The sequence below is a fragment of the Haliaeetus albicilla genome, chromosome 22 (genome assembly GCF_947461875.1).
Source record: "Haliaeetus albicilla chromosome 22, bHalAlb1.1, whole genome shotgun sequence".
Lineage (NCBI taxonomy): Eukaryota > Metazoa > Chordata > Aves > Accipitriformes > Accipitridae > Haliaeetus > Haliaeetus albicilla.
This window is the reverse complement of record NC_091504.1, coordinates 7,190,095-7,211,165: the sequence shown is the minus strand read 5'-3', so window position 1 is coordinate 7,211,165 and position 21,071 is coordinate 7,190,095. Positions and strand designations below refer to the sequence as shown.

Genomic DNA, 21,071 nt, shown 5'->3' with positions numbered 1-21,071 from the left:
CCTTGCTCGGCGCAGAGGCGGGGAGGTCGGCAGCTGCCTTGTCTGGGGATTTTTACGGCAAAACCTCCCGGTTTTTACGGCCGTGCCCTCTCGCGCGGGATGCGCCGCCCGCCAAGGGCGCCTGTCCCTTTAAGACCGGCGCGGGCGGCGCTTTTTCCCGAGCGTCACGCGGGCGGGCGTCGCGGATTGGCCGCTGCCGAGGGCGGGCGGAAGTGGGGTCGCTGCCCCGGCGGCGCCATGGCGGCGGCGCTGGAGCGGGCCCTGCGGGAGGCGGCGGCGGCGCTGGAGCGGAGCGGGGACGGGGCCGCGGCGGCTCTGGGCGCGGTGCGGGCCGCTCTGGCGGCGGCGGGGGGCCCGGCCGCCCTCGGGGAGCGGGAGCGGGCGCTCTTCGGCGCCTTCCTGCGGAGCCTGGCCCGGGCGCCCCGCGCGGCGCGGCCCGAGGGCGTGTGGCAGGGCTGCTTCCTGGAGGGCCCGCCCGGCCTCGCCCTCTGCGTCCTGCTGGAAGCCCTCGCCTCCCCGGGGTCAGTCCGGCTTGGGCTTGGCGGGCGGCTCCCGCGGGGCCGGCCGGGGCTCCTGGGGCCTGCATCCCGGTGGGAGGCGGGCGGAGGCGGGCGTCAGGCGGCGCGGTGGCCTGGAGAGCTGAGAGGGGGCTCCTCCGCCTCCGAGTTCGTCTCGGAGCGCAAAAGGAGGGATGTCTGAGGGTGCCCCACCTGTGGTGTAACGGGGGCATAAACGTGCGAGTGGACGGAGGTGGGAGTGGGCGTGGGGAGGCCTTGCACTGCCCTCGGCTCCCCTGAATCCCTTCGTTTCAAAACCCACGTACAGCACCGGTGCTTCCTGCAGAGGTCACAGAACTGTCTTCAGTTATGCTTGTTGAATATCCTGAAAAGCTAGGAGCCAAGGAAACCGTAGAGATACAAAGGGATTAAAATCGCTTTGATTTTAACTTGTTTTGGATTAAAATTCTGTGTGATTGAGCTGCAGTGTTGTAGTGGTGAGAACACAATAGCAAAACAATAGCATGCACGTCTTTTGCTATCAGTTAAAAGGGGCAGGGACTTATTCCAGTTACTTTCTTCCAGTCCTAGTGTTCATCCGAGGGAGGTCATTCAGGTACTGGAACAGTTCCTACAGGAGGGACGGATTTCAGCGCTGATGTGGGAGGTCTGTCAGCAGCAAGCGCAGGCTGGCTCACCTGAGCTGCAAGAGGCCCTGCTCAACAAGATTGTATGTTTGCCTGATCATGTGAGCAATAAACTCCAGGGGAAAAACCCAGCAGTATTCTTCCCACAGAACTACTTTCCTCTCTTGGGTGGTGCAGTTATCCAGGTGCTGCAGAAGATCTCTGATTCTCTAAGAGGTAAGATTGCAGGAGGACTGTGCTATAGAGGTGGCTCTTCTTCAGAAGTGTTTTGTGCATGGACCCCCTTGGCTGGTGCTTGAAATACAAATAATGGGTATTGCAGAGCCTCATGTTTATCCTTCAGGCTGAAGTTTGTTGTGTTTAAAAGCATAAGATACCAGGAATGAGGAAGGCAGCCAAAGCTTTTTAAAATCTCACTGAAAGCTGCAATCCTACAAGCAGTTAAATAGCATCATCTGTTGCCAAAGCTTAATTGTGGTCACTTGGTCTGTGCTGAAGGAATTGTAGGGAAGATTTAAATGGCACTGAATGAACCACTGGCTTTGTTACCATTGTGTTAAAGTGGGACTGAGCTACTTTAGTCTTCTGACTCTCACTGCATGTAAATAATACTGGGTGCTGTTTTGTGCCTGAAGGCAGGTGGTGGGGGGAAGATGAGACGATGCTTGAAGAGAAATAATTAATCTATGTTTTCAGGCTTCAGTACTTGTAGAAGTGTATGCACCTCCTTCTGAAGGTTGTTTGGAGGATACTGGTGATGCTCTTGTTAAGCTTGTGTCTGTTTTGTCCCAGGTGGCTTGGATTGCTCAATCTCTTTTGTTTCTCATGTCCTGGGGAAGGTGTGCGTTCATGGAAGACAAAGTGAGTGTTTTTCAGTACTATTTTGGGGAGGGGGGGAAAGTCTGTTTTACGGTATTAGTACGGACGGATGACTATGATGATGACCACTTAATACTTTGGGGGTTTTGTGAGTTGGACTGCATGGGCTGCTGTCTGCTTTCTGAGGCTACTCAACTACATATCTGATAGATGTTGATGCTTTTCTGTCAGCTCATGTGAAAGTGATCTGTTCTCTCAAAAATTGATGAGGTCATTAGTCTTCTCATCCTGCCATTTGGGGTATAACTATTAAATGCTCTTCTAGTGCTTTTCATCCAGTGGTCTAAAAGTGCCTTGTAAATGCCAGCATAAATCACTGCCATATGTAATAACCCTCTCACATGAGTAGCCTTCAGTCTGGCTTTGCTTAGGACTTTTAAGCCACTGAATGCAGTAGTTAACAGGGCTGGGGAAGAAGAGGAAAGATTTTCTAGCTGTTTAGTGTGATGAGGAATACTTGGAAGTTCCTTAATCATCTTAGGTTAGTTCTTCCCACAGGGGCAATTTAGAACTGCAAACTGTACATTGTATTTCTTCATCTTGTAAGGATCTTGAAATTTGGAGGCTGACCTTGAGTACCATTGCACCAGTTCTGTCCATCTGGTGTATTTACCTATTTTCTCTTCCACTTCAGAGGAAATTCTGAGTGTTTTGGTACCCCGCCTAACGGATCTCACTAAGTCAGACTGCATCTGGCAAAGAATATGCTGGCGATTGGTTGAATGTGTGCCTGATCGGTGGATGGAAGCAGTGGTCCTTGGTTTTGTGCAGAGAGCACCCGGGTAAGAACTCTGCTTTCCTCCCTGATCCAGACCAAAGGCTGGAATTTTTTCACAAATACTTGCAGAATCAGTTTCTGAAAGATGCTGACGTGTGTGTGTGTTTGTGTAGGTGGTTTCTTCTGCAGTACCATTTCCTGAGAGGCTCTAGGGGTAAAGTGAAGTAGTTGATTGTTCCCTCTCAGGGAGAACCTGCACCATTCCTTAAAGATCTGTGTCATGACATGCAGTGAAAAAAGAAGTGAAAACATTCTTTGCAATTACTGACTCACTCTTAAAGTTTAGAGGTGTTTTAGAGACTTTGTTGCAAATAGCTGCTCACAGAATTTCCTAGGATTAGTAGCAGCATGACAGTAATTACATGGATTCCTAATGTTTTGCTCTTAACCTGTCTTGCTAGGGCAGATGTCTTGTCTAGGTTGCTGGGGAACCTGGTTGTGAAAAACAAGAAAGCTCAGTTTGTGGTGACACAGAAGGTGCTGCTCTTGCAGTATTGCCACACGGTAAGGACTCCGCCTTGAACAGCGGTGTCGTCATGCCTGTTTTCCCCAAGTGCCAATGTGGTTTTTAGCTGAGCTCCAGGTCTTCTTGAGTAAGATTTAAGTCTTCATTCTGAAATCAGCCTTCAGTCTCCACATGTACCTGAGTTGTGCAGCTGTTGGCTTACATCCTGTCAGCTGAATGTAGTGAAGAGGAAGTGGTAAATGGTTGCTTTGAAATTGTAGGATTCATGTGCTTTCTCAGGGTTGATGGCGATTAATGAATTACTGTACTCTTTTTCTGGAACCAAATGGTTATTTGCACACAGTTTCAGTGTTCTGGGGAGCTGGAGACATCTAGTTAATTTAGAACCTGAAAGAAAAGACTGAAGAAGCCATGACTCTCCCTCATGGATGAGTAGTAGATGAGATGAGGACTGTTGGTTTTTTATTCCTGTGCACCTAAGTTTGTCACAAGGTGTTAGGAAGTGTTCTGTGGCTTGTGATGTGAGAGAGTCTCTAGAATTCCTGTGTTCCATGTTTGCCTGGGACTGTGCTGATCTGGTTGGTGGCAAAAACACCGTGCTGTACTCCTGTCCTGTTTTTTCATATATTTCATCAGCAACTGCATGTGTGTGGTTGTTTTTTTTTTTTAAATTTGCTTACTTTTCTGTCTCTTGAGTGTTGTCAACCAGTCCCTCAGAATGAAAAGTTTAACATAGTAAAAACACATACTTGTCATTGCTGGATGACAACTTTATGCCCAGTTAAAGCAAGACTCATGGTTTTTGTTGCAGACTGCGGTGCTGCAGAACCTCCTTGGCTACCTGTCCCTGGATAGCCTTCGGCGTGCCTTATTGATCAAAGTAAGGTTAAGTAATATTGTTGGTGAGGTATCTGATGGAAAAAAATTCTACCGTGTGAGTGTGTGTGTCTGTGGGGTGCACAGTTTTGGTACTTCTCTAAGACACTTCTGTTACTGTTCATGAGAGTGAGGGAAACCCGACCATATCACAAGTAAATTGTGATATACAAATAGAAGACTTTCTGCACTGCTGGCGTTAGTTTTTCGTATTTAATTGGTAAGTTGTCTTCCAAGTAGCAAAACTAATGAGGCTTGGATTCCGACAGATGTTCCATGTCTTCCATCCTTCCCAGCTTTCTCTGTCATCCCCTGTTTGTGTGGCTGGGCAAACGGCAGCAAGTGAGGAAGTTGTTTGAGAACTGTCTGTGTGCCAAATGGTTGATGAATCAGAATCTCTCTCATCTACCTTTTCCTCAGTGAGGATGCCGATATTTTCTCCCTCCAAGTCACCAGTGTGATGGAACTTCTAGGAAATTTGTATGTCCAGAAATCTCTACCATTTTGTCAGTTAGTTTGTTTTTTTCACTGGTTACACATTGTAAAATTATCTGGAAGTACTGGCAGCTATATAAGATTGGACTGAAAACATACAAAACCATAAAGTATCATACTGTTTTTTGACAATAATGCATATTGCTTTGCATATAATATTTATGAGAAATAAGCATCTTTATAATTTTAAATAAAAAAACCCCATACTTAGTATATTAAACGAAGGTGGTGTGGAGTTCTCAGCTGGTCAAACAGTATGTTTTGGGCCCTGAAATACAAAGTTAGCTCTGTTTGTAGGGAGCATAAAGTTCACTGGGAAGCATGAAGTCCAAAGGGCCATCAGAATATACAAAGTGCTGTATGAAAACAGGTTTCAAAAATGTGCTTCAGAAAGATTACTTATGTGTAGAAAAGATCCATTTCAAGTTCTCTGATTGAGGTGCTGCAAGAACTGTTGGAGACCTGGGGAAGCAGTAGTGCTGTGAAACACTCTCCACCTGAGCAGCAGCAGTATATTAGCAAGGCCATCCTTATCTGCCTCTCCCACCTGAAGGAGCCTGAAATTGAGAGCTGCAGACAAGGTGAGGTGGTGGGGTTGGATTTGTTTAACAGAAGGTCTGACTGCAAGTGGAAAAAACATCTTGTTTTGATCTATGGATAAACAAAATTGTCCCATCTTCATCTTGGCAAATGGCGTAGCCTGCTGGAATCCTTTTTCTTTAGTACTGATATGATATAATTCCAAGTGTATAGCTTTAAATTATGAAATTGGAGAAGCATATCTTTGAACTAAGGTTCTTACCTGAACAGTGGTTTAGGAACCCTTAAGTTTTGTCACAGGAGAACAAGGATTAACTCTGGGACTCGTTAGAGGAATGGTGTGATTTGTTATTCATAGGCTTACCGTGGGAGCATGAGTAAGGCTCCAAAGGGGACAGGGGAAAGTACATCAGCATAAAAAGCTGTTTGTTTGGTCTCTGACTATCCATGTGCATTTCTCTGTGTCATTCTGCTCCCCTCAGTGTGAGGTGAGTAGGGATAGTGAGTTACTGGCAAGGACCTCTTATTCTGTAGTCATACAGTGTGTAGCACATTGGGGTCCTAGTCTAAAATTTCTTTCAGTTGCAATTAAAAAAATTTCTGTCCAATGTCTAGAGTTACTTCTGTGTGTGTGTGGCTTTTGCGGGGAGAAGGTTGACTTACAAGACCTGTTCATCTGTTTCATTCTAGAATTAATTCTTCTTTAGGTGAATAAGTGACCTGTTATTTACTAACAGTACTGTAGTTTTATAATGTTTTTTTATCTGACAGTTGTTGAAAAGATAAGCTTTTTACTACTTAAAGCAGTAAGCCTGCCTGGTAAAGCTGGCAACCGTCATTCTCTGTGGGCTGAGTTACGTGCCTGTTTCAGCTTATCTAGGTGGTGAGGGTAATTTCTCCCTCCATGATGGTTGTACTGGTCAGAATTTGTAGCTTCCTCAAAACATGACTTTTTACTTAAGCGGCTTTGAAGCACTCTAAAAACAAGCTAAAGATTGCCTTGACTTACTATCCTTTTTTGTTTCAGTGAAAACCAAAATATTCCAAATTTAGAATATATTGTAATGTTCTGTTGACTTTGTACCGCATGAAAAAGCATGGGTTTATTATATTGGTGCTGAAGGGCAATACTGCCATTGCAGAAAGAGGAGTCACAGTTGTGTGGGCCCTTCCTATCTTTCTACCCATTATTGGGTGGTGAACGGCTAAAGATGCCCTCTCCAGGAACCGGCATAAAGATGAATGTTTGTTTCTGTCATTGTTCCATGCACTGTTTTGTTGGTTTTTGGGGGTTTTTTTTTCAGAGCTTCTCACAAGCATGATGGAGGGTGTGAAATGCCACTTGGACAGCAACCTGCCACAAATACGGCGTCTGGGAATGATTGTGGCAGAGAGCATTAGTTCAAAAATAAATACTGACGGGCCTGTCCTGAAGTTTCAGGTGAAGGTTATAATGAAATTTGTTTGGTGTGCAGGGCTTAGAGGAAATAAAAGCTTTAAATCAGATGATCCAGGGCGTTATAGCAAGTTCTAACACTTATTATCTGGAAATAAGGAGAGGCAGCAACACTTTCAAAAAGAGGCGATATCTGTTTACAAAGAACAATTGTATAGAAAATAGCCAGGTGGCTGAGAATGACCTTAAGAGTGTAATCCAATGGCAAAGTTCTGGGTAAACTGTTGATAATAAAGGACTGCTAGAGGATTATCATATTGCATGAGGGAATTGGAATCTGACCTGTGGAAGTTGAGAAGGAACTTCAAACCTAAACCAGTGGTGAACATTCAGTCCCTGACACAGTGGGAAGACCTGCTCTGAGTTGAGATTCTAAGACTGACATGGGGATATATGCTCTGCTATTTCCAGTAGACTTTATAAGAATTACATGATTAAATCACATTAATTCTTTAAAAACCTGTATCATCTATCATGTCACATTGCCACTTATTAAATGTTTTAAAGATTGTAAATAACATTCAGGCAAGGTCTGATCAGGTTAAATACTGTTAAATATAGGGACAAAGATTATATATGGCACAGATTGCTATACACCATAATTACATTACTGCTGGCAGCACAGTGATTGAAAGAAATGGGATTTGTGTGGGTTCAGCTGCTCATGATTCAGTCTTCATTTGCATGCAGTCAAAGGGTCAAATGTTGAATGCTGGGCAAATCAAATAGAGTTCAGTAACAGTTATTCTGAATGTCTAGTATGAAGAAGATGAAGAAGCAAGAGAATTGAAGTCCCTTCTGGTGCAGACTCCACCATTCTGTGTTGTCCCCAGCCTTCCAGATGATAAGTAAGATATTGCTACTCTTCATCTCCATGCCATCTTTTTACTCTTCTCCATACCTTTTTTTGAGTTACACACTAGAACTGTATACAGTATTCGGGATGTCTTACATATTCTTAAGCATTATAATGGACTTTATTCTTACAGAGCAGTGTAGTTACGTTAAATTTGTAATTCAAATGGTAGTATGTATTAAAATTGCTTGTTTGATAGCTGAATGTGGTGAAACCATGCTGCAGTTCCTAGGGGTGTTGTGTGCCCCTGGGTGGAATCAAGTGGGCCTTTCTGTTCACATCTGGGAAATCTGGCATTTGGGCCATATGCCCTTAGCCCATTCATCCATGACAAAAATCTAGCCTGTCTGTCAGTCTAAAGACTGGTTCTTTGGTGCTCCTAACTTCCATAGCATCTGCTGAGGCTCTTTGAAGCACTTAATTTTATCAGCAGATGAATGAAGCACTTCATATTATTAGCAAATGAAACTCTCCAGCACTCCTGTGAAATACAGATTTTTTGCTCCCATTTTAGGGGCGTAGACAGCATTTGAGAAATGGAGAGATGAAAGGACATGCCAAAGTCCCAGAAATAGGTACAGAGTCAGAAAAAAAATTTCTCCATTACTGTATTCATCCCACTAGCAATAGTTAAAGATGTTTCTTCCCCATTTGTTCAGTTTAATTCATAGCTTCAAATATGGTGCAGGCCAGTGTGATCCAGTTATCACAGATGGGTCTTTCTTTAGCAGTCTTAGGTACAAGTTAGTGCAGGGGGAACACAGCAAATTAGCTAGCTTAATTTTTGTAATCCATTGCTCTTCTGTTAAGAGATTCTGCTTCTCTTCTCCCCTCACCCCATTCTTCTTCCCAGGACTTTGTTCGTTGTGTTGGCCAAGCTAGGTGGGAGACTGCAGCAGAAATAATGATCTGCCATTCTGTTTAGGCAGCAAGGGTTGATGGTGTGGGTAGTTTCTTGCCTGTGAGTAGGGACTTTTACTTTACTGGTTTTAATATTCTTGTTCCTCACAGCAGGAATGAGAAAGCAGATGCTGCACCACCGTTGGTATTGGAAAGTAACAAGAAATCACATACAACAGCCCTTGTGATGTCAGATGAGGAGTCAGATGCTGAACTTGACAGGTATGGGCAAGAAACTTGTAGGAAATGGAAAATAAATGGCAGCTTCTTAAGAGCAGATGTGGGGAGAAGGGAGCTATCAGTAGCTGCATTTCTTGGCAAATCTTGTGTTTTCTGACCTTGTTCAGCTGAGTGGCATGCAGCAGAGTAGGACTTTGTGGGAAGTTGCACACAAGTATGTTAGTCAATAATTTAAGCAACACCTATGTCATGTACAACCATTGTACATATTCCATTTGACTTAGATACATGTTTCCTGGAATTGCGAATATATCTATCCATTTTAATAGTGGGCCTGCCTTATTCTGTCACTATATAAAGAAATCTCAAAAATCAGCTTCTAGTCTCTTGGTGACCTGACTCCTTCCTGCACCGACCAGGAGATCCAGTTCCAGATCTGGTCACAGAACTGCTATTTCACTGAGCTTCAGAGTAATTCATAGAACTTCCTAAGGAACCGTTTCAGGCTAGGCTTCAACAGTGCTGCTGGATGATGCAAGAGTGATGGCGTTATGACAATGTTATGTGCTGGTTCTTTCCCTTTTGTGTGGATAGCTGGGGAAAGGAAGAACATCTATACCCCATAGACTAACTCCTGCCTTTATTTCTTTTACAGTGATGATGACCTTATCCCTTATGACATGTCAGAGGATAAAGAACTAAAGATTAAGGCTCCTGTGTATATCCGAGACTGTATTGAAGGTAGGAGATTTTGGGCTGAGTCTTTATCTGTTTCTTACTGGTTTTGGGAGAATAGTCTCTGTGTAGATTTATGTTTTTCTGAGCTAATTTGAAGAAGCTGTAGGATTTCAGTAATCTGGGCTCAAGTGTTGAACTGTAATTTCTGAGTAATTTCAGTTTGGTTCCTAATACCAGTCATATGGTGGGCCAGTGATACCTGCCTATAACAAGACAAACTATTAGCAGAAGAAAGTTGGGGGTATATACCCAAGCCCAACCATTCTGTTAATAGCTTTTGTTTGTCTTTTGATTACCTTCAGTCCTGACAGGATCTGAAGATGTGGACAAATGGGAAGCTACAGTCAAGACTCTTGAGAGCTTGGTTCGAAACAATCCAGCAGCAACAAGAGAGGTGAAGTAATATGAGCTAAGTTACCAGTGGGCTGTAATACAGGATTATCCTGTTGCCCTCATGAGGAGACTAAATATGCCAGCAGAGCATCAGGCTAGGCTAATGTGTACCTGGATTTAAAGCTTTCAACTTGGGAAGGGAAACAGAAGGAAATAGTTGCTTTGGAGGTGAGGATACAGAGCACAAAGGAGCAGGCAAAGGTGCTGGCAACAGTATGGCATTTACCAGCTCCAGCGCTGAAAATGAAATGCATTGCAAATAGACCTTGCCAGTAATGTGAGGAGGCAGAGGAAGCTCCATGCTTTGTGCTGGGCAATAAAAAAATTAGAGATACAGTTTACAGAGCAGCCGTGAATTCCACAGACCAATTGATTTTAATTTTAGATTTAATTGATTTTGAATTGAAATTGAATTTAATTGTTATTCCCCAACAAAAAGGGAGATAAAATCAAATGGACTTTCCCTATTTGCTAGTACAAGCATAATGTCTTCTGGAGGGAGTAGCTGGGTTGTACTGGTCAAGATGAAAAGCTCAGGTGAGAGGAACTTGGGATGAGGTCACTGGTGTGATGAGTCCTCACCTCCACATGTTAGTGATCACTTGAAGGTGGCAGAGATATAGGCCTTTGCCAGCTGAGAAAGGGAAGGGGTGTAGTCTGGTAAATAGTGCGCAACCTGCTGCTGCTCATCAGGCATGTTACTGAGCTGGATGGGCTTTGGGTGTGGTACTGTACACTTTAACCTGTCAGTTACAGTGACAAGTCCTCCTAAATCATGAGGCCACCACTTGTCCAAAAAGCCAAAGTGAATGTGGACAGAGAAATTGGCATAGGGGTTTGTTCAGTGTTTTGGGAAATCTGTCCTGATGGCATTTAGCTTAATGTGTTTTCTCCCCCTCCTAAGTAATGGACATGTATACCCTCTTTGCTTAAACGTTAGAAATGGTATGTAAATACTGTGAGGAAAAAAAAAACACCTGCAGGGATTTGATTCCTCTTTTTGTATTTTGAGCAGGTTAGTGTGGAGCTGGCAAAAATATTATTGCATCTGGAGGAGAAGACCTGTATTGAAGGCTTTGTGGAACTCCGTCAGAGAGCTCAAGTAGCTGTTCTAACCACAGATCCAATACCTGTGAGTCCCTCACTGCTTTCCTTTTTCCACTTGAGGCACAGGCAAAAATTTAAGCAGCTGAAGTCTCTTGCTAGCTTGATAGAAGTGTGGCAGAATAGCTAGTTCATGTCTGACGGCATTTATGCAGAGATGGGCTATGTACTGAAGAATCTGCAATGGATGACAACAGGAAAGAGAAAACTGTAAGAGCTGTAATGGACCGGAGGAGCTGTTTGGAGGCTGTTAGTATGAGTATAGCTGACAAGGCAAGTTAGATAAGGACTTCTTGCACTGAAGGGGAGATGGTTTCACATAGAGGGAAGTTGAGGCACAGAGGGCTTATCTAGAAGAACACTTGACTGGTGATTTTAATCATAGAATGGTTTGGGTTGGAAGGGACCTTTAGAGATCATCTACTTCCAGCCCTCCCTGCCATGGGCAGGGACATTTTCACTACATGAGGTTGCTCAAAACCCCATCCAGCCTGACCTTGAACACTTCCTATGATGGGGCATCTGCAACTTCTCTGGGCAACCTGTTCCAGTGTCTCACCATCCTCATAGTAAAGAATTTCTTCCTTATGTCCAGTCTAGATGTATCCTCTGTCAGTTTAAAACCTTCACCCCTTGTCCTATCAGTACAGGCCCTGGTAAAAAGTCTCTCTCTGTCTTTCTCATAAGCTCCCTTTAAGTATTGAAAGGCCACAGTAAGGTCTCCTTCAAAGTGCCAAAGCTGCCATGGCAGTTGTTCGGGTACCTCTGCATAGCTACTTACTTCCTTCAGGAGAATCTAGAAGTGAAAGTGTCTGAATTTTCCCTATTTGCACAGCGTGTCTCTTCCCTTCTCTTGGAGGCTTGTTGTTAACTAACAGGAAGCAGGACTTCTCCTGAAATGGAGTGCTTTTAGAGTTAGTGAGAAGGCTGTTTCCAGCCTGGGTTTGTGTTCATTGTGCCTTGATTTTTCTGTACAGGTAGCAAAGTACTTGACCTCCCAGTTCTACTCTCTGAACTACAGTCTTCGTCAGCGCATGGACATTCTTGATGTAAGTGCTCTTCTTTTAACTTCCCACTTCCCTTGTGTCTGTTGCACCAGTGCTGTTTCCCTGAGATGTAATGGGGTTACCCTGTATTCCTCGTAGGAGGAGGCAGACATGGGAATGTCTTACGTTAGTATTTGTGCCTGGCATTCCCCTCTCGTTTGTAATCCTGCTACGCTCCATGTGTACAGTGATCCTTCCTCACAGAATGCAAAACATAGGATGCTTATTTGCCTAGGAGAAGCCGCTGTTTCCTAACACATCATCAGTCTGTAATATCTTCACTTTCTGAAAGACAGCAATCTGCCTGTGATGACTCCTACGTCATTTCACTTACTGTGTCTGAAGAAGGGAGCCACTGTTCTGTTTCAGGGCTAAGTGACCAAGTGCTTGGTCAGTACCTCAGAGCCAACTGTTTGTTTGGGGATCAGTTACCTTGCTGTTCTTCATTCTAAACCTGTTGTGCCTTTCTGCTTTGCTGTTCCTATCAGTTTGCGTGCAGGTAACTCTGTTGTGGTTCTCTAGTACAAGGATTACCACTTTTTAACAGAACCTCTCTCTTTTTCGTCTAGGTATTGGTTTTGGCAGCTCAGGAACTGTCCTATCCCAAATCCCATAGGAAGACCAAGCATTCTGGTGCCCAAAACCCTTGTATCCAGCTCCTTCCTGGAAGTGACAGCTCTAAGGACTGGAGAAGAATTGTTGATGAGAGGATCAAAAGCAAGACTCGGAGATTTGCTACGGTGAGGCCAGGGCAGAAACAAACTAATGTCAAATCCAGCAAAAATAGGTATGCTAGGAGTTGCTGTAGTTCTGTCTGGAAAGAGTAAAATACCTGTGAAATTGGGCCCAATCCAAAGGAAAGACTGTGTAACTTCAAATATAAATTTATCTTAGTATCTGGCTGAATCTTTCAGTGCAGAGTACCAACCCTTGTAGTTCTCTTCCAGCAGGGAAAGGAGAATAAACCTTGAACTCCTTGCCTTGCCTTGAGGGATAGTTGTTGCTGTTCTATGTTTGTTCTGAGCTTGTCTGGCCACTGCAGGGAGCTGTGACTGCACCTCACAGATCCTAGAGCCTCCTCCATCAGACTAGCTGCCTCTGGACTGGACTGTCTCAGCCTTCCTACTTTTCAGGGAGATAAATTAATGCCAGTTTCCTGGTTCCCAGAAATCCCTTGTGGTTCATCCTGGAGAACTTGTTTTCCAAAACTCCTTTATCCCTTGCATGTTCTTGTTTCTTCTATCTAGCCCAGCAGTACTGAGCTATATTGTACTAAAATACTTAGATGTGTGAGAGGATCTGAAATGGGAAGTGAGCCATCCAGTTTGGAAACTAGTAGCCATAGGCATACAAGCAAGCAGTGGCTGAAAATGAGATGGCTGCAAGGAACCCATAGCCTTGACAGTGTCCAGTGAAGTGGAAGAGTCGAATGCTGCATGTTGTGTCTAGACTTCATTTTTCTCTTGGACAGGGTCAGTCTCAAGCGGAACTTGCTTCCAGCCCAAATGAGTTCAGTTCTGTTGTTGGGCACTTCTTTTTTCCATTGATTCAGCAGTTTGACAGGTAAGTGTGAATACCTTGGGATGTAGGCATGGCAGCTGCAGAGTGAACCTTTCTGCTTGTTCTGCTTGCCTCAGAGCAGCAGACTGAAGCCCAGAAGCTGTACGGGAGTCCAGTGACAACACACTGATGCCTGGCTCATGCATAAAACTTAGAGAGGAGGGGTATGTGGTCTCTTGAACTTATCCTATGAAGTCTTGTTGGACAGGAGTGCATAAGACCCTGCAGAAGTGAAGATACATATCTGTCAGCAGGCACACACAGGCAGATGATTTTACCAATACCAAACCAGTTATCTTGGCTGACCCTCCACCTTGGGAGGTTCACACAAAACCACAGAACTCAGACTGCAGTCTTTAACCAGTTAACTCTGTCTCAGGTTTTGGCCTGTCACCTGAACTGGTCCTTGTGACCACGTTGTAGGACACAGGACACAGTTTATTGTCAGTCACTTAAGTCTTTGCTAACTTGAGGAAGGCTGAGTAATTGATTCCATGATAATCAAGATTCTTGTAATACCAGTCTTAATGGTTTGTTTCTAGTATGGCAGTGGTGCTAGCTTTTGCATTCAGTTCTTTCTAAGTAAAGCCTGTTGGTAGAATAAGTGATACCTGCTGTAAGACTAGAGGATATTACTGGTTTGGGAGCAAAAAATGAGAGCAAACAGCTGTGGCCTATGTTAAACTGGGGATTGCTGTATAATGACTGTTGTCGTAGGGATTCAGGCTTGTGGAGGACAGTTCAGCCTGCATAACCACCCTGACTGTTCCAAAGATGCACTGATCAGCTTTCTCACTGCTACAGGACTTTGTATCTTGCACTTGCAGGCCTTTGACAACATTTGATCTCCTGGGGGAAGATCACTTTGTCCTTGGAAGACTGGTCCACACTTTAGCAATCCTGATGTACTTGGCCGTCAACACTGTGGTAAGGAAGGCTGCATGAGCTTGCAGATAGCAGGAGAGGCTTCCAGCCTGGGAGTTCAGAGGTGCCTTCTGAAATAGCAGTGTGCTCTGAGGCCTGCTGCACTTAGACTGGCAGCAAGTTTGAGTCGTGTGTGCTGAGAAGTTGTGAAAAGGGCTGGGAAAAAATGGTCAGAAAAGAGACATGGGATTCAAGACAACCCTACACTATCTTTTGCTGCTTATGGTAGAAAAACTATCAACTTCTGGGGGAGGTTGGGTACATCATTTCACTTTACAGCCTAAGTTTCCTCATCTGTAAAATAAAGTTAACTGCAACCCTGATCTTCACAATGGTGTATCTCAAGGTCCAGTTCTGTAGGGCAGTGTGAACGTGAAGGTATTCAGTGTTTCTGTCATAATCCTGTTTTGCAGGCAGTTACTGCAATGGGAAAGGCACTGCTGGAGTTTGTTTGGGCTCTGCGTTTCCACACTGACTCGTGAGTTGTAGTTGTATGCTTTCATTTTTAAAGATCAGCTGTGAGCCAGTCTCCAGCCATGGTTTGTCCTTGTCTAAGACTAGCACCAGACTGAGAATGTCAATGACTGAATGCATTAACTCTATGCTCTCCTCCAGCCTTGTGTTCTTATGACTGAGTATTGCAAGAATGTGTAATGAAGGCATTGCTTTAATGTCAGACCAACATATGAACTTGGCTAGTGTCTTCTAGTGTGGAGATACAGTCACTTGTAGAAAGCATGACAAATTTCTTGATCAACTATCCATGTGACAGTTTCATCTATGTTTACTCAGTGAGCTCAGAAAACCTTAGATTCAATTCAAGCATTCAACCCTGGGAAGAAACTAAGATATGTAGCCAAAATGCTGTAAACATCCAATTTCTTTTTTGATCTCAGACTTGTCTGCGACTCTGAATTATGCTAGGCTCCCTGCACCACAGCATGGCAGGGGCTCTGTATGTGGGCACTCTGCCAGCTGCTGCATGATTACACTCCTAATCAGTAGGAATATGGCAAAAGTCATCATAATCACAGACATTTGAAACTGGAGAAGCCCTGAGGTGAGGAAATCGAGGTAGAGCACGAAGCTGCAGGCTCTAACCAGTTCAGTCTTTCTCCAACAGGTATGTGCGCCAGGGTCTTTTGTCCTGTATCTCTTCCATGCTCCTTAGTGTCCCTACGGAACGTCTTCTGCAAGACATGACAGAAGAGCTTTTGGAGACTCAGTCCTGGCTGGGAGGTAAGATGTGGTGGTGTACACCAGTGTTTTTCTGTGTAGTGATGCAGTCTTTGTGCAGCATCTCTTTAATTGTGATTGTAGCAGTAATGTCCTAGTGTTGTGCACCAGAGATTTGCATGATAAGCATATTTATCGGTGCTTGTAAGTTTAGGGCAAATACCAGACCACACTGTGTGCTGTACAGATGTATTACCAAGGTATCTAAACGATAAGCTGAGAGCTGCATATGGCATTTCAAAGTGTGACTATCCTCACCTTACAGGCCAACCAAAAAGAATCCCAAAATGTATTATGTACCCCCTTTCTCTAAGTGTCCAACCACCCATCTCATGAAGCTGCAGAAACTATTGTCATACTGCATATTACATCCAGGCAGTGACTTTGTCCAGCAGCAACATACAAGGCTTGTATGGCCCATTTACACCATGTGCACAGAAGATGAGTTTCATCAGTGCTAAAAATAGGAGGAAGAGGAGCATGGCCCCATCTCCTAACTTCCTATTGCTGATAGAAAGAACAACCTATGAAAGACAACAAATGACTTTGCATGATGCACCCAACACACCTTAGATCAACACAAGCTATGTTTGTGGGTTCTGGTAGGCTGGAACTGTACAAATTGGTGGTCAGGTATTGCAGTGTGCTGGAAGTACAAGAGGAAATAACACTGTGCTTTGTAGCTCTGAAGCCTCCACTGTATTTTGAGTGGACCTTGTGTGACCCCCTGGGTTGGTTTCCTTCACCATTCTCGCTCTTGGTTAGTTGGCTTCCCACAGGGAGCAGGCAGGAAGCGACACTGACACAGCCGGCCTCTGATCCTTGCAGGTTGTGGAGCTCTGTGCCCTCTAAAAGGAAGAGAGCTGCCTTGTGGGGCCAAAAACTTTACTTTTCCCATGACATGGTGTGCTCTGAGGAATCTGCTTGTCTCTGCAGTTAACACTGCTATTGCCAAGGAAAGCCTTTCCAGGAATGTTATAAATGTATTTTCAGCATGAGGGTCTGTGTAATCTGTTTTTAATGAGTTATTTTTAGAAGGGAGAGGATGACAGAGCTAGTAGCATCTTTTTATGTCCATAGGTAGTGTAATGGCCATCTCTTTAGATGTCGTGCTTTTGCATGAAAATTGCATGGTAGATCCTGGTGGGAATGAGACCAGTATAAGATCACAGTTGTGTGTATAGTGGAGAAGGGGAAATTGTTGTAGGAGCCATTCAGAAACCTTAAAGAATACAACTTGGCTCCCCATCTGGTCAGATATGATTTAAGTGTAATTTTAAAGGGCTTCTAGAGCTGCTTCCTGAAACACAACAGCTTCTTGGGCTATGCCTTTGCTATTCGTTGTAAAACAGCTATTATAGGGAGGCACTGGGCTCCTCCTTGCTGCTCCAACAGGTGAAGTCAGTCACTAGAGACCTACTTTTGTGATTGAATCATGGTTTTGAGCTAGCAGACTTGCTGTTGCTTCATGACTCTTCCAGACAAGATTTGCAAGAGGTGTCATGTATTACAGCTGTTGCTGTAGCAGTCAGGCATGCAAGCCTTCTAGTAACCACGCCTAATGGCCAGGAGAAGTCACCACTCTGGGTTTCAGCTTAAAGCATCTACATTTCTCTTGCTATGGCTAAAGCACAGTGAGGAGCAGTGGGCTAGAAAATGTTACCCATGAAACATTTAGTAGAAATCTACAAATTGGCTCATTTGTTATTATATCACAGCCTATGCAGACTGCTGTAGTTCATTATGTGAATATGACTGATTGTTCCTGCCCTTCAGCCTTTGGGCTGTAACTAGAACTGTTTCCCGTTAGAAAGTGTTTGCACTGTGGTGTAAGAAACTACTTCAGACACTGTCACGATACTGTCTACTTAGTGGATGCTTTGGGACATTTCAGCTGGGGAGAGAGGCCAGGATCCACCTTGTACTTGTCTGTTGTTGCCCTTAATGGCATGCTGGACCGACTGTTGAGTAGCCTAATCTTTCCCGGGGGAGGGAGGGAATACCTAAACATTTCTAGGAAACAGTTCCTTTGATTCCTCAGCAGCTGACTTTGAGGGAATTCCCCACTCCTTGCAAGTGCTGTAGAGCTATGTCATAGGTAAGTTTGTTTTATGTAAGGACCTGAATGATCCTCTGGTGCCCTGTGCCTCCCTTTCAGTGGCAGCAGTTCAAGGTCCATGTTCATGGCAATTAGAAACAGTGCCAACACCACTCTCTTAGCGTTTGAGCTTGTACTAATCTGTCTTGTAGCCTCGCCCTTTTTGCCTTCTGTAGAGGGAGTATGGAAACACCATCGTGAAGCTCTCCCGGAGGTTATAAATAGCCCTACTCCATCTGAATGAGTCATGTGTTTGGGCTGACAGTACTGGGCTCTGAGCACACTGCTTGTGCGTACAGGATATCCTTACACAGACTCTCTGCTCTTCCAGGCTCCCCCTGCTCAGACATCCTGCATGCATCCTGATTTTTACTTTGCAGGCCCATTAAGGGCCCCTGAAATAACAGCTGCTGGAAGCAGCTTCATGCCCTCCCTCACATGCTGCATAAAGTGTGAAAGAACTACTGGTTTATCAGAAGACTAATCTCAGAATGGAGAATGTGTTGAAACTTGGGGTCTGCCTCTTTCTTTCCCCCTTTTGAAGGGCAGTGTGACCACAGATTTCAGGAGGGAGCACTGAGCATTTGTTTAGATTGCAGGAATTGGCAGAATGGAGACTTTAGGCTTTTAAGTGGATTTCTAATTGCAAACTGCATTCATGCTAGTAGGTCAGCTGTAGAAAGGTTATGTGTAGCTCAGGGGCACAAGTATAAATTCTGGCATGGAGGTTATCCCATGGAATGCAAGGTTAGACAATTTCTATAGTGTTTCAACCCAATTGACTATTTGTTTCTGCTACAAGAATGAACTGAGCATTATCACAAGTGACAGTCAGGGCTTAGCTAAACTCATACTGCTTAAGATGATCAAGTTTGCACATCTTTGCCTTCTGGTCTAACATAATTCCTGCAAGTGCTGATGTCCAGCCCAGAGTTAGGTGCATTTGCTGTTGCATTTAGTGGGATGGTCAGTGAAACAGTGGAGAAGTGTTAGGTGAAGAGCAGTTTTTCCCATTTTCCAACTAACAGTGGCTGCTTCTTTTGCAGATGTGGTGGAGAAAGATCCAGATGGGGACTGCAGGAGGCTGGCCTTGCAGAACTTGCTACTAATGGAGAACCTGAAAAAGAAACTCAAAATTGTCCCTTCCTAGCTGAAGGGTAAAAGAAATGACCTTTACCTTATACTCTTGCCAGCTGGATGTGTGTAGGCACTGCTGCGGCCTCTTCAGCAGTCACCTGGCTGGAGAAGAGGAAGAAGGGGGGAAGGGTGCCGAGCTGTAAGCCAGCAAACCTGACTTGACATCTGGACTTTGTAGCGGAGGCCAATTTAGTGAGCTATTGCTATCCGGTACGGAGTGTACAGATGCAGGAAGGTAGGCTCGCACTGCCATCCTCCCCACAACGCCCCAGCCCCCACCTCCAGCTATTTATAACCTTGGCAGGTTTGAGCACTCTGCTAAAAATATGGGGAAGATCTCATAGCAGACTTCTTGTCAGAAAAACAGGAGGACTGGAGAGGGCCACTTATCTCCCAGGGCTAAGTCTATGACATGCCCATAACAAAGGCTCCCGTGTCTTCTAGCAGTCAGTGTTTGGCAGAATAGTTACCAGCCTGCTGTTCGAAGGGGTGGCGTGGTGTAGGGAATGATACTGCTGATGAGATGTAAGAACTGAGTAGCTACACTGAGGTTCTGAAAATGCCCCAAACCTTTAAGGCTTGAGCTAGAGCTGTGCTGTGGTTAAGAAGGAACAAAGCAAGAATTCTTTTTATATAATCTTAGTACAGAACTAAGTTTCTATTAAAGGATAACTAACATCCAGATTTTGACCTTAAAATCTCCCCCACTTGTCTTCCCTGAAAGCATACAATTTAAAAACTTCATATTCACCCCAAATTTTGAAGCAAGTCAAAAAGTGGGGAAAAGAAGAATCACTCTAAGCAGAAGGGCTAGTGGGTATGAAATGTATGAGAGTGACTTTAATAAGTACACCTTCGTGGGGCAAGGTAACAGGCTTAAAGGTGAGCAAAACCTGGGTTGCTTACATTGGACTTCACTTCGCACAGTCCTACTTGTGCCAGGGAAGAAATTTACATCCAAAAATCTGACTAGTACAGAGTAGCTTGATGTAACTGTGGTGTTTGGAAAAGAAGCTTCACTGGCTCAAAGTGACGCAGCTTGAGCAGGGAGGATTGGACCAGATGACTCCAGAGGTCCCTTCCAACCCCAACCATTCTGTGATACTGAGGTTTAGTCCAGATTTTTGTAAATGGTAGCTCTAGCCTACGTGACCCTAAGATGTATTTAAATAGAAAAGCTTTGGATTGGGGGAAGCCTCCCTTCATGCTGCATTAAGGGAGTAGATTGACTTTTACCCAAGCTCCTATCCAAACAGGACAGAGATTGTTTTCAGGAGTTCTGACTTATAGGGAATGACAAATCAGTGCCTTAGCAGACCAAAGTTGTACTTGAAAATTTTGTCAACTCAAGAGTCTCCACCTCAGTTACTCAGCTCTTTTCTGTACTCGGAAAAAAGGCCTGAAGTTCTTGTTGCAGTTCTTGTTGTTCCCCCCCACCCCCCAATTTATTAAAATACTAAAAATAGCTTCATTACAGGGTATACATGTGGATCTTTGTATGCAGTGTTTGAGGTAACATATTAACTTCAATACTGTTGCTTGTACAGTCCAGCAGGAAGAATAAATTTCTTGGTAATAACCAAAAAGCCTTGTCACAGCAGTGTGTTGACTGATGTATGACCCCCTAACGCGGACAGAATAAATGACCTAGTATTAAAGTCAACTTTGCGTTTAAGTTGTCAGGGGTCCTCCACTTCATCAGCCACTTCTTCTTCCACCTCCTTGTTCTCCATACTGCTGTGGCACATTTGTTCTGGAACCAGGGTTCGGCTTATGGGAATGCCTACTCCTCGGTGAACTGCCTCAATGGTCTGTGGAGTCACATAGTAGCTCAGGTTCATAGGTGGAATTCTTTTCTGCATCTCTTCCAGATACCGGTAAGCCTAAAGTAATGCAGAGATCACTGTTACGGGATGGGGGTGGTACTGCTATACAAGTCCCAGCAAAATGGTGAAAAACATCCACCCTTAGTGTGTGGCTAAGCTCTTGACAGGAGCTTAGTGTTGAAAGGTGCTAATGCTTAGCCAGGAGTTGTAGCCTTTGCTAACATGACAACCTTTCATAGTCACTTGTGTCAATTCTGTCTTTCTCAGTTTAAAAAAGAAGGAGTCTTTAAAGGCTGGTTTTACATTCTCCGATAGCTGAAGCACTGTCAAAAAAACATGTTGAAAACAAGGTCAATCAGCACAGCTGGAGAAATTAGCACCTGGCATCCTTAGGTTTCGTAATAGTGGCAGGTTACGGTTTAGTCCAAATGCTGGTGTG

The 21,071-nt window shown here is 44.4% G+C and overlaps 2 protein-coding genes across 9 annotated transcripts in view; one reads left to right on the top strand and one right to left on the bottom strand.

Moving 5' to 3' along the window:
• The first annotated feature begins 214 nt into the window (after positions 1 to 214).
• On the top strand, positions 215 to 20,469 carry TELO2 (telomere maintenance 2). 3 transcript variants are annotated; one of them, XM_069809542.1, is made up of 20 exons: positions 216 to 521; positions 1,083 to 1,360; positions 1,937 to 2,005; positions 2,658 to 2,805; positions 3,203 to 3,305; positions 4,079 to 4,147; positions 5,078 to 5,219; positions 6,483 to 6,619; positions 7,394 to 7,482; positions 8,505 to 8,612; positions 9,226 to 9,311; positions 9,611 to 9,702; positions 10,717 to 10,833; positions 11,783 to 11,854; positions 12,421 to 12,591; positions 13,323 to 13,414; positions 14,239 to 14,338; positions 14,749 to 14,813; positions 15,459 to 15,574; positions 18,716 to 20,469. In XM_069809542.1, the coding sequence occupies exons 1-20, from the start codon at positions 238 to 240 to the stop codon at positions 18,817 to 18,819; spliced, it is 2,442 nt and encodes an 813-aa protein (XP_069665643.1). In that variant the 5' UTR covers positions 216 to 237; the 3' UTR covers positions 18,820 to 20,469. The 3 variants fall into 3 exon arrangements, 2 of the variants coding, with proteins under 2 accessions (XP_069665643.1, XP_069665642.1); XM_069809541.1 differs by having other exon boundaries at positions 217 to 521; positions 8,502 to 8,612; XR_011329266.1 differs by lacking the exon at positions 14,749 to 14,813 and having other exon boundaries at positions 215 to 521; positions 8,502 to 8,612.
• IFT140 (intraflagellar transport 140) overlaps positions 20,239 to 21,071 on the bottom strand; it is a 93,804-nt gene continuing 92,971 nt past the window's right edge. For all 6 annotated transcript variants that reach the window (XM_069809540.1, XM_069809535.1, XM_069809536.1 and 3 more), the window contains one exon: positions 20,239 to 20,689. In XM_069809540.1, the coding sequence (XP_069665641.1) occupies positions 20,486 to 20,689 (204 nt within the window). In that variant the 3' untranslated portion in view covers positions 20,239 to 20,485. The remainder of the gene's footprint in view (positions 20,690 to 21,071) is intronic.

Excerpts from the sequence above, each read along its gene's own strand:
- TELO2 (XM_069809541.1), top strand. The coding sequence starts at position 238 with ATGGCGGCGGCGCTGGAGCGGGCCCTGCGGGAGGCGGCGGCGGCGCTG. Across the intron at positions 8,613-9,225 it reads TCAGATGCTGAACTTGACAG|TGATGATGACCTTATCCCTT; the intron begins GTATGGGCAAGA and ends TTTCTTTTACAG. Across the intron at positions 13,415-14,238 it reads TTGATTCAGCAGTTTGACAG|GCCTTTGACAACATTTGATC; the intron begins GTAAGTGTGAAT and ends TTGCACTTGCAG.